At 45.4% G+C, this 12,667-nt stretch overlaps 1 protein-coding gene across 1 annotated transcript in view; it reads right to left on the bottom strand.

The window, feature by feature from the left end:
* maml3 (mastermind-like transcriptional coactivator 3) overlaps positions 1-12,667 on the bottom strand; it is a 109,548-nt gene that overhangs the window by 39,783 nt on the left and 57,098 nt on the right. Inside the window, exon 3 of the mRNA XM_071503720.1 lies at positions 11,506-12,450. Coding sequence (XP_071359821.1) covers positions 11,506-12,450 — 945 coding nt within the window. The remainder of the gene's footprint in view (positions 1-11,505; positions 12,451-12,667) is intronic.

Below are 12,667 nucleotides of genomic sequence, written 5' to 3'. Positions count from 1 at the left end.
TCAGGCACTGCCACTATCACAAACTGGATATGGATTGAATGACTACTGTGTCATGTCAGTAGGGGACAGAGAGCAGCAAAAAGAAGATTCATTTATGCACAAATGTTGCAGATCATTACTCTAAGCAACTAGGGCTGGTTTTTATTATCAGAAGCATCTGAAATCATTGTGCATGTTGTAGCAAAAACTCCAGCACATAAAATAACTTACATGAGCATAGCTGTATCCTGTAGACCCTAATAATTAATCACACTGTACAAACTGTGTGAGTGTGTGTGTGTGTGTGTGTGTGCTTTTGTGTGTTGTGTGTGTGAATAAGAGGGAGCCACAGTGCCAGTGGGAGAGAGGAGAGGGAGGTAGGGAGTGTGGGAATAAAGACAGAGGAAAAAGGAAAGAGATGGAGAGAGGGGGCTTTGCGCAACCATCAATCAACTTCTTGGGGTTCAAGTTTATTTGGCTTCATTTTTCTTTGAAATACACAGAACGCGGGAGAGGGAGAGGAGCCGGGGGATGGGGAGGAAAGGAGGGAGACAGAGGGAGAAAACAGCATGGGAGGGAAGGGAAGGGGGAGGGAGTAGAGAGTAATATATGGCAGGTGTAGCTACTTGGGAAATGAGAGGATGAGGAGGGAGGCAGTTAGAAGATATGTGCAGAGAGAGACAAAAAAGGGAGAAACAAGAGTTAAAAATGCACACTAGAAACAGCTACTCATTCCTAACACCACAAAACAAATCTCTAGAAAGACGTAAGCCTGGTGCACATATTGAGGTGTGTTTTCTCCGCGTGTGTGTCTCACAGCTCTAATGAGAGACCTGAGCTCCCTCTGTCTCCATCCCCTCAATCACTCCTCCATCTGTTGCTGTCGCTCTTCATATCAATTCGACTTGATGTAGGTTACTCACACTTTCTCTGTCTCTATATCACCCCCTCCACCCCACCACCCCCCACCCCCCACCCCTCTCTTACATGAGCACCGTGTGGTGGCTCTCATGCTGTGATCAGTTTCCATCTCTCTGTACCACACACCTTCTCTGCCCTTTAAAAGCATACAGTCCATGAGCCTGTCTTCCCCATGCTCTCATCATCCAGCTCTCTTTTTCCAGCGCAGCCCACTTCTCCATGCCGTATTACCCCAACAACATATGACTCACAATTCCTCCTTGCCACTCAGCTCATTCATTCCTTCTGTTCTCTGAGTCTTAAAACCCAATTTAAGTGCTTTAATCTTTCGTCAATGTTTGGTATAGTGAGTGCACTATTCTAGGGCTGCCCCCTAAACATTGATGATATAATTTATCAGGCATTTTCAAACCTTTAAACTGCGTCTGAGTTGTTGAATTCAGCTTTGGTGAAGGAACAGAGAACTAAGAGTCTAAACTGGTGGAGGTTGTCATAGTTTATTAGCTGTGCTGCGCAAACCAGCTTATTTAACCTCTTCTGCTGGGGTGTACGCTGCTCCACAAAAGAGCCATGGTTTTTAAAGAGACTGGAGTCGAAGGCACAAATATTGTACATCTCTAGAATAAATGCTGTGAACTTGTTTTCCTATTAGCATTCAAGCTAAAAAGCTGGAAACTGAAAATTTGGAAGGCTTGCTACATGTTAGCCATTAGCGCTCCAGCAACAGTAGTTCATCAATTAGACCTGCAACTGGTCTCTGCCTCACCAAGCCTCACACACCTTGTGTGTCACAATGAATCTCACTGTGCCACTTCCAGGTGTGAGCAGCTTTTAATGGACATAGAGAAAGCTGACGGAACAGTAGGGCAGTGCAACACAGCACTGTGCACACCCTGTTTCTCTTTTATACTGCCCGCTGTAATGCTTCCAGGTACATTATCAATAATAATGTCAGATAATGAGTAGTTCAAAAATGTTAGCTGACATGACACAGTGCAAGACAGTGCTACTATTAATGGCCTTAAGGCAGGGGTGCACTTCACACAAACTGTTTTGAAATGTTGTCTGAAAGTGTTTCTAGCTGTTGTGAGTGGTTTGCCTTCATGCAGTTTACACTTTCACACGGTTTCTCTTGGAGGAAATTCAGTGTTACCTTTGTCTTTACGTACAAGAAGTGGCACAAATAGTTGTGTGAAGAGTAAAGAAACAATCTGACAAGCACTTTGGTTTATACATAGTAACACCTTTACCATGCAACCATGCAAACAGAATCTGTGTACAGTGTTTTCATACGGTGTTCTTATGTTTCCTTTCCTTTCTTTTTTTTTTTTTTTTTTAAACTCATAACAAAACACTTATTTTAATGAAGTGCTAATACCTGCCCTAGTATTACTCTGTATCGAATCAAAATCACACCACAAGACCTGCAGAAAAAAAAGAAGTAAAACAGTGTGTCTGTTGCGTTCTGTCCCAGTAAAGTCAGTAGACAGCACACCAGGACACAAAAGTATACTTAAAAACTAAAAGGATCATAAAGGTTGACAGTGTTCGTGCCTGCACTGCAGTGAGCAAATGCCAGTACACTCACTGCAACCTGAAGTCTGTTTTACAGTGTCCATGCAAGACAGAATGACTTTCAGGAGCAGATGTGACTTATGAGCTCCTCAAACCAGGAAACCAAAGAGTAAATCAGAATCCATCATCTTGTCCACTGTGTCAAAATCAACAGGAACTGCTTTTTGATCACAAATGAACCATGCTTTCCTGCTTGAACATGGCTAATTTAATTTTTTTTTGAGTATACAGACAGTCTAACACACATCACTCTCTCTCCCTGTGCTTATGCCTCTTCCAAATCCTCCCTCCTTTTCCTCTCAGTTTTCCCGTCTTCCTCCTGCCACTCTCCTTTCTCTCCTTTCTCAGTATCAGGTACAAGACTGTTGGATTAGGCTCTTTTAAGAGCGGATTAGCTGTGTCGGAGCCGTTTGAGGTAAATTGCACCAAGGAGTTGATCTACCCCCTCCACCACAACCGACACCACCTCCTTCCTCCTCTGTAAGACAGAGTCAAAATTCTCAACCTAATCCTCAAAGAGCCTTAACGCACCTCCCCCTGTCCTACACCCCCCTACGCCTGCCTTCTCCTTCCTGTTTCGTTTTTTTTTTCCTCCTCCATTCTCTCACTCCTTCTTCCTTTCAGCCCACACAGAGGAGTGATGAGGAGTGGAAGAGTGATAGACATGTGGGATAGGTAGGGAGGGGTGAGGTGAGGTGGGGGTTTAGTTGAGAGGTTGGGCTGGCATGCGAATGCAGATACTCTGACAGACACATGTTGGTGAAGCGTATGACTTTACAAGACTGGCTACGTTTGTGTTTTTTTGTGTGTGCGTGTGTGTACCTGCTGGAGCGTGCCACTAAACAGTGGTGAGTGGTGTTAATGGTAAGGGGCGATGCGTGTGTGTTAGCATCTGACTGAGCAGATGGGGAGGATGGGGTGCATTTTGGGGACAAGGGCGGGGTCACATCTGTGTCTTCCCTTGTGTTTGTCTTTGTGTGTGTGTGTGTGTATGACACTTGGCATGGTGGCCACATTTAGAGCCAACAACACAAACAAGGTGATTAGCAAGTGGGAACAAACACATTATTACTCTAAATTAATGGACTGACCTCATACTCTTCCTAACAGCCAACTGTTTTCCCTCCTCTCTCTCTCAACATGTGCAAAAAAATGTTTTCTCTTAATTCTAGGCTTAAATCCAATTTGTTCAACATTGATAGTGCGCTGTTAATACAATCTGCAGCTGAGCCTTCTGCCGTATTCATCACTAAACTATACACAAGTACAACCTGCTTATAGCCTGTAACATTTGGACAGAGACAGGCTGTCGCGTGCACATACAAACACACACACATGCACACACACAAGCTACCCCTGCCTACCCTAGTCTTGGAGCTGCCATTGATTTGGACTGTAAGGTGCTGTGGGCAATGGTTACCATGGCAACCAGCAGCTGAGCAAGGCAGCCAAAGTTTAAGCTAGCATGAGGAGAGAGAGACTGTGTGTCTGTGTGTGTGTGCATGTATCACATCTATCTGTGTGTGTGGATTGTTTGTGAGTGTGTTTATAAGAGGTACAGCAACCAAGCATGCATTTATGTTTCTGTGTGTGTGTGTGTGTGTGTGTGTGTGTGCATGAGGTGCTGGCGGGGTGACAGCAGTCTGTTTAGTATGCAGCCTTCTGACTACATCTCCCTTCCTCTCTCCTTTTGGCCCACAGACACAGCATAAGAATGATCTACCCCCCCACAAACACACACACACACTTGGCTATGGCTGCTCTTCTACATATGCACGCATTTACAGTCACATACACATACACTCAGACACCATGGGCCTGCAGACACACTGTGTCATGACTGGTTTCTGACACAGTGGGGCCTGCAGGTCAGTATTGCAAATGAGGCTAATATTATGGAAGGCTTGATTACAGCCACACACACAAGCACACACACACGCACACACAAGCACACACAAACAAACACACGCACGCACGCACGCACGCACGCACGCACGCACGCACGCACGCACGCACACACACACTTGCACTACACACTCCACCATACAGTGACATTGCTCAGAGAAAACAGCCTGTTGGTGGAGGTGAGTATTGATATTTCCTCTCCAACCCTGTATTCACACCCCCAGGGTGTGTCGAATGGGTGGAGATGGTCCGTCTCCGTGTGTTTTCCCTGGCGCTGTCAAAGCGAACCCAACAGCTTTGGTGGGGTCTGTGTGTGTCATGTTGTGGGGTTGGGGGCTGGGGGGCTGGGGTGGGGGGATCCTGGGAATCGTTTTCCCCCCTGCTGCCAATGCTGCTCAGATGCACACACATATAGATAATAAACACCCCCTCTTATCTCTATGTATTTGCATAATAAACTCACTATCACGCATGCTTACTGTGTATTATACACACACACACACACACACACACACACACACACATATAATCTTACCTGATTTACATTCACACACTAAATCCCACAAACACACATAAAAACTGTATCAGATACATGCACACAGTAGTGCATGTAACTAGACACACACACACAAATGCGTATTGATATATATTAAGAATATACACAAGCAGTGACACACACACACACACACACACACACACACATTATTGATCGGGAGTAGTGAAGTGGAGCTTGGCACTAACAGCTCCCTCTAAGCACAGGAGAGGCAGAGTGGTTAAGGAGGCAGGGAGGAGGGAGAGAGGATGAGAGAGAAGAGGAGGGGAAAGAAGAGGAGAGGAAAATGACAGAAAGAGGAAAGGAAAGGAAAGGAAAGGAAAGGAAAGGAAAGGAAAGGAAAGGAAAGGAAAGGAATGGAAAGGAAAGAGGAAGCAGAGAACAGGTATGAGGGGGAAATGGACAGCAGGGGCATAGAGAGAGCTGTTTGTCTTGCGTTTGTCATAACAGGAAGCATCTCAGAGTCAGAGAGCAAATACACACCAGAACACGGCAGTCTCCACCCTGCCCCCTCCACCTCCCTGCTCCACCCAAACACCTCTTCACAACCTGCCCCCCCCCCTCGATTTTTAGAGGCTCTCTACAGGATCTGAGAGCAGCTCAGCTCAAGCCCTGACACGTGTGCCAAAGAGAGAGAGGGAGATGGAAGAGTGAGAGACAGAGAGAATGTGTCTGTGTGTGTGTGTGTGTGTGTGTGTGTGTGGGGTGACAGAGTGAGCAGGAGATAAAATGTGTGTATGTGAGGGAGGGAAGGTAATATCTTCTGCTCATGGGGAGAGAGAGAGAGAAATTACTTGGTCTGGAGCTGTGCTGTCCCACTTCTTCTCTCCCTCTCTCACTCGCCTTTTATTCCCTTCCCTCCATCCTGCACCTTGTGGTTTGAATTCAACCTGACCGATGCGGCACAGTAGCTAAGACTGGTATTGATGTTTAGGAGTAAAAAATATCAATTTATCGTCTAGTATATAGAAAAAACCTGTAACATAAAATTTATTTTCCCTTAAAGACCCTCTCTGACAAAAATCAAGTTTTTACCCTTGTTAACATGTCCATATGGTGTTTTCATATATTACATGCATACATATGAGCAAAAAAGCAGTCAACACCATGACTGTGTATTTCCACCGTGGAAAGGCAATGAACCAATGAGTCTCATAAAACGGCTTCAGACAGTTTCATACGTAATATAGCCTAAGGAACCAATTACGTCAACTTGCAGGTGGGCAAAATAAACCGAAAAACCTTGCCAGCTCAGAGAACGGGTGTTTGCATTAGCACAGCCACTAACACTGTGTCAGCCACTACCAGTTACAAGCTAACAAACAACATCAAAGATTCTAATTATGCTAACAGTTGATGCGTCTGCAAGTCGCCAATTTGGTGCACAAAAGAGTCCTCATAAGTCTGGGTCTGACTGAGGCTCAAACATGTTTTTTCCATCATGTTAAAAAATATTAATCATAGCTTAGTTTCAAAAATTTCATTTAGCTATTATTATGACTATTATTATTATTATTATTAATAATTGTTGTGTTTAGTAATAAATGTGTAAAAAAAAAAAAAAAATGCTGTAGCTTGCTAGTACAGCCTCACGAAAATTTGCAACTGTTTGCTTCCCCTCTTGTCTCTTCAGAGACTTTACATGAAGTCACACCACCTCTAAAATTTGCTTCATGTTCTTTATGAAAGCAGCTTAAAATGATCTGCTGTACACAAGTTTTCCATCTGCAGTGTTGAATCCAAAACACTCATATTCACATCTGAGAGGGTTCAATGTCTCTTCTGAAGGCTCGGACTGTCGAGATTATGCTGTGAATTTTGAAATCAGACCAATCGTTAAAGACTGAATTTTAAATCTCTGTTTGCACATCTATATGGATTTATTTGAATAGATAATAACAATAATTAATAATGGTTTGGCATTGCCATACTGTCTACAATATATTTTTGTTACAAGCTAAAATTGGCCAATAGTATCAGCTCTGTTGTTGTACTGGGCGAGCTTAAATTTGTGAAGAAAGCAGCGTGTGTGTGTGTGTGTGTGTGTGTGTGTGTGTGTGTGTGTGTGTGTGTGTGTGTGTGTGTGTGTGTGAAGTCTGCCACCCCTGAGACCTTGTGGAGGTCAGGGTTCTCAGGACAGTGAGGATGATGAGAGAGACTCTACCTCTGGAAAGAGCGGGGTGGGGAAGGTAAAAAGCAGGCAAGGCTTTAGCAGAGAGTGTGCATGCCTGTGGGTGTTTTTCAAAGCCTGTTTATTTGTTGAGTTGTGTGTGTGTGTGTGTGTGTATTTGTGAGGGGGCTGGTGTCGTGACTCACAGGGCTATTAGCACCAGTGTCGGCTCCTTTGTGCAGTGGAGTTGGTGTGCGACACCATAATCTCCTACAGTACACACAGAAACGCATGCACACGCACGCGCATGCGCGCGCACACACACACACACACACACACACACACACACACACACACTTCAAACACAGATTCATTCACACATACACACAGTCAAACATAATGCTCCAATGTATCAGGATGGCACCGGAGGCCCTCCTCTGAGGCCAACACCTGTCAATCCATTCTTATCCAATCATCACTCAGATAATCCCAGAGACCCGCCCCCACGTTGCTAGCTCCACACAGCTGCATGTGTGCTTGTGCAACAAGCCACATCCGTCTCACAATCATTCTGTCTCTGCCTCTCTCTCACACTCACACACACACACACAGACAGAGACAGAGACACACACACACAGAGGCCACCCCATCATCCGTCACACGGAGACAATCACACAAACATCTTCCACAGACTCATGCACCTTCCCTCGCTCCCCCACTTGCTGCTTCCACTGAGACATCCACCACTGTGGCGACGGTAACCGCGACAACGGGCATAAATTAGCGTCATGGCAATATGCAAAGCAAGGCAACAATTAAAGCTTGACTAACGAGCTTTTGAAGAGTGAGGCTGAAGTTTCCCTGAGCAGCTGCTAACTGGATTAGCCCACACACACACACACACACACACACACACAGAAACAGAGGGAGAGAGGACAGAGCAGAGAGATGCAAAGTGATGTTTAACCACCACCTGTGAGACTACAACACACACACACACACACACACAGAGTCAAAGGCTAATGTGCACATACAATAATGCAGACAAAGAAAATACAGCCAGTATCACTTCACCAAAAAACAAACACACTCACCAAGCTCGAACCTCAGAACTAGAGCGAGAGACCTCAGTGGGATCACACCAGCCAGTCATTACTACATTACTACATGAGTGCTCAGTGCTCATAGGTCCGACCACACCCATCTTTGAACTCGACCTTCCTTTTGATCTCAACTGCACACCTGTAAAGTTGCATGACTGTGGGCACCCAGGTGGCTCACCTGGTAGAGCACGTGCCATCCTTACCGCAGTGGCCCGGGCTCAAGTCCAGCCAATGGCCCTTTGCTGCATGTCATCCCCTCCCTCTCTCCCCAACTTTCCTGTCTCTTTGACTGTGACTATAATAAATAAAAATGCAACAAAAAAAAAAGCAATAAAAAAAAACTTTTACAACTGTATCTTACACAGTTCTGATGCTATGGCGCTAAGCACCTACCAAAGTACTCATAACCGCCTCTGTGGTAGTTTCCGCTACACTAGATGTCTCCAGTGCCACATGATGATACACACACACACACACACACACACACACACACACACACACACACACACACACACACACTACACACTACACACTACACACTACACACGCTCTCATGGTTGGTAAACAAATCAAAAATAAGTTTAAACCTTTACTTCATAAGCTGAGCTTTGACAGTCACCAATAGATGAAGTAGACATTGGTTTAATGAAAAGTCCAACCAAATCTCTGTAAACTAAATTACTAAATTATAATTATTGTTTGAAAGTGTGAAAAGGTGTTACTAATACAAGGAAACCAACAGGCAAACAGGTTTCCTAACACAGAGAGGAAATGTTACTGAACCATGAGGTCTCTATGTGTTAGCTCCTGTGATGGGACACACAAACAATGAGCAGTGATGATGGTGTTGCTCCTGTCACTGGTTACTCAGGCAATATGCTAGTTTTGCAGTGGGGACACTGCTGAATATGTCAAAAGGCAATAATTAATAACAATTTTTAAAAAAGTCTGTTTGCTACATTATTTGGACCCAGTGATTAAAGATCCAGTGAGGGGGTAAAAGTGTCTCCTTGTTTGTTATATTTGGCATATGTTGTCACTATTCCAAGATTTCTCATCGTAACATACTGAAGAATTTAGCAGATTTTTGTCCAATGCGCGAACAATTAAGGCGCAGATGGTTAGAAAACTCTAATATTAGAAAGCTTATTGCCAAGACCTCTTTCACAGCCGACATATATTGTCAATTGGCATTCAATTCAATATGACCCATCTCTGTTACTTCAGTGTTAAAATTCTTCTCCATTAAAAGAGCACTCTAGATATTTTGTGTAGCATTTCAAAGTTGGGGGATTCATGGGAGATACATTTAAAAATATATTGCCAATATTAAAGCAGCAGAAGCTGTGATATCCTGACTTCCAATCCTTTTTGTGACCAAGCTCTGAAAGCACTACACTTCCCATGATGCAATCTAAAGAAGTTATTTTTTGAATCTCTGTAGTAAATGCAAAACTTTACTCTCCCATTTTTACCATTGACTTTCTGATTGTAGTCTCCAAACCAAGAAAACCCTGATGACATCACAATGACATCATATTTCCTCCAGGGCCACAGGTGACACACTTTTCACAGACTGAATGACCTGTAACTGATCTTGATGTGGACAATTAGTGGAGTGCCCCTTTACTTTAATTGTTAAGTCATCATTATCCTGTAGAGTAAGATCATCAGCATCAACTTACACCCTGATCAATTCTCAATATACCAAAATAAAGAACAGTGCACAGTGATTTCTGTTATATGTTGCAATGTTTTACAGTTGATTTGCTAAAGTTATTTAAGACCTGTGTGACTAAATGCTAAAAATAAACCTGCTTACTAATTACAGTCATTATAATTGTGCTAAATGCATATAGAATACTAAGTATTTAACATTTCAGACACTCCATTCTGTATTGCTCACTTATTTCTCACTTGCCAGGCTCTTGACTTTCTTTTTAATATGCTCCATCCTCACTCTACAATAAATCTCTTTCTGCATTTGCCTTTCTCCTTTAAGTCGTTCTTTTTCTACTGTGCATATCCCTCTCCTCCCGGTCTCCAATTCTCTTCTGCTCACTCAAATAAATCTCTCCACCCCCCAGCCCCCCCACCGCCTCTCCTTACACCCACCGCCCCCTAAATCTATGAAACCCACACAAACATATATGTGCACGGACTCGCGCTCTTTCACTCACGCACACAAACACACAGCCCTCCAGGCAGGAGCCACAAAGGCCCCATATTAATAAATCTGCTCCTTTATTGGTGCTGAGTGTCTCTGGCAGAGGGAGAAAGAGAGAGACGGAGGGAGCAGAGGGGGAGGAAGGAGGAGGAGCAGGACAGGAGATGCAGAGATCACCAGAGGGGAGGAGGAGGAGGTGACTGACTGTAGCCATATCATAAACACAAGGAAGGCAGAGAGAGAGAGAGAGATAAAGAGAGGAGGAGACAACACTGTTGTGCATCATCATCAACACACACACACACACACACACACCAGCACACACACTTTCTATTATCAATAATACAATGGCCCTGAGATAATGAGCAACACCATGAGAAGACGCACACAAGTGTGAATTACACTTGTGTGGGTTTTTTTATTTGTTAAGGTCTAGTCCACCCACACCTCCTTAACGTCCTCCGTCCAGTGGATTATTAAAGACACCTGACACCTGGCTGAACCACTGGAGCGTTCACAGCGGGCTGCGCTGGTCACTGGGCTCAGGAAACAAACTGCCCAGGGTGGGTTTTCGGTAATGACAGCAGCTAGCTTGGCTTAGCAGTCCAATCTCAGCCATCAGTCAGCTGTGACAGATTGGGGATATGAGCAAAGGAGCCGTTTAGCTTTGGTGTTTGGCGTGGTGTGTGAGTGTATGCGCTTGTGTGTCTGGGGGAGGAGGAGGAGTGGAGGGGTGGGGGTGCTGCTAGTGTTGCAGAGGCATCAATACACTCTCGACAGGCCATTTTCCTATGTCTATTCCCAGCCCTGGTTTGTTGCTGGGGCAACTACCGCCATTTTACCTTCCCTGGCTGCACCTCTGGAAGATTTTATAAAACGGCAATCTATGTTCTGTAATCTCTCTCAGTCAGCTGTTAAAATAAACTTAGCTCCTGTTACTATTTCTGAACCATACAGAGAGAACCTCCAGTGGACAGTCTGTGCTTCATAGCTCCCCGGGGATTGACAAGCAAAAACTACAGGGTGTTTCGTTGTCCTCCCAAGGTCATAGGCTGAGTGTTCACCCTTAAACAGGGCACTCATCCCCATAGTACCTGCTCTCTGTTTTCTTCTGAATCAGAGCTCCAGCTACAGACTGGCTAGGCCAACTTGAGTAAAAATGACAATGGCGGGCATCAAATAGTACCCTTACCTGTCCGTGAGGCTGCATGGTGCTGTAGGGCATGTTCTGGTTCAACACCTTCTGCTTCATCAGCAACATCCTCTTCTGCTCCTCACTCAGGTGGGCCGTCTGTCCTGGGATCGGCCCCTGGGTCTGCCCTGGCCCTGCTCCCTGGCCCCCGCCTCCTCCACCACCCATGTAGGGAGGCATCATGGGGTTCTTGACCTGACTGTTCCCTCCCATGGGTGGAGTCATCCTCTGGCCGATGTGGTCCACCCCGCTGCCACTAAAGTGACTCAGTGGTTTGGTGTTGTTATAGGACAACATGGCTGCGGTTTGCTGCTGCTGTTGCTGCTGTTGTTTGGTCAGGGTGTTCTGGTTGATGCTGTTTGGCTGTTGCTGACCCATCATGCTCATGTGGTTGTGAGGGAGGTAGTTGCTCATGGGGGCTTTGGGCCCATTGTTGGGGGCCATACCAGCCACTAGAGGGCCCTGTGGTGTGTTAAAGGCTTGCGGTGGGTACATCATGGGGCTGTTGGGTTTGTCCTGGTTAAAGGGACCAGAGTTATAGGGACTGGTTGGAGCGCCTGCAGGGGACCAGTTAGCTGCTTGTTGCTGCTGCTGCTTCTGCTGCAGCAGTTTAGCACGCTGCTGAGCCATTGCTTTCAACTGCTCTGCTGGAGACAGTTCAGGCGTCACTGGCCCAACAGGCTGACCTCCAGGGGCAACCCCAGCCGCTCCAGTTCCTGTTCCTGCCTGACTGACCCCTGGGCCCGGGTTCATCATGTATCCATTCCCAGGCCTAGAGACTGCTTGTGTCTGAGCCTGGGTTGGGGTTTGAGGGGAACGGGCCACGCAGTTATGCAATGGTGAACCTGATGCCATGGCAACAGCTGGAGACTGCTGCAATGGTTGCTGCGGAGGTGTTCCATTGGCAGTGGTGGCAAACTGAGGGCCTGATGATGATGGCCGGACCTGAGGAGAAGAGTCCAAACACAAAAAAATCCCATGAGATTTATGTACTATCAACATCTCTCAAAAGTTCAAAAGTATGCCAATCAACACCTCTAAAACTCTCTAATTAGCAAACTGTTAAAGGTCTGGCACCATCCTGTCTGTACAGAGACCTATACTGAAGCCTGAGCTCAGCTGGAGATACCGCAAAGAATCAGTGAAGGGACAGTTCAAGTGA

The sequence above is a fragment of the Trachinotus anak genome, unplaced genomic scaffold (genome assembly GCF_046630095.1).
Source record: "Trachinotus anak isolate AG129_WGS33_773 ecotype Australia unplaced genomic scaffold, CSIRO_AGI_Tana_v1 ptg000019l, whole genome shotgun sequence".
NCBI lineage: Eukaryota > Metazoa > Chordata > Actinopteri > Carangiformes > Carangidae > Trachinotus > Trachinotus anak.
The sequence above is the reverse complement of the archived record's forward strand: the minus strand, read 5'-3'. Positions and strand labels throughout refer to the sequence as shown.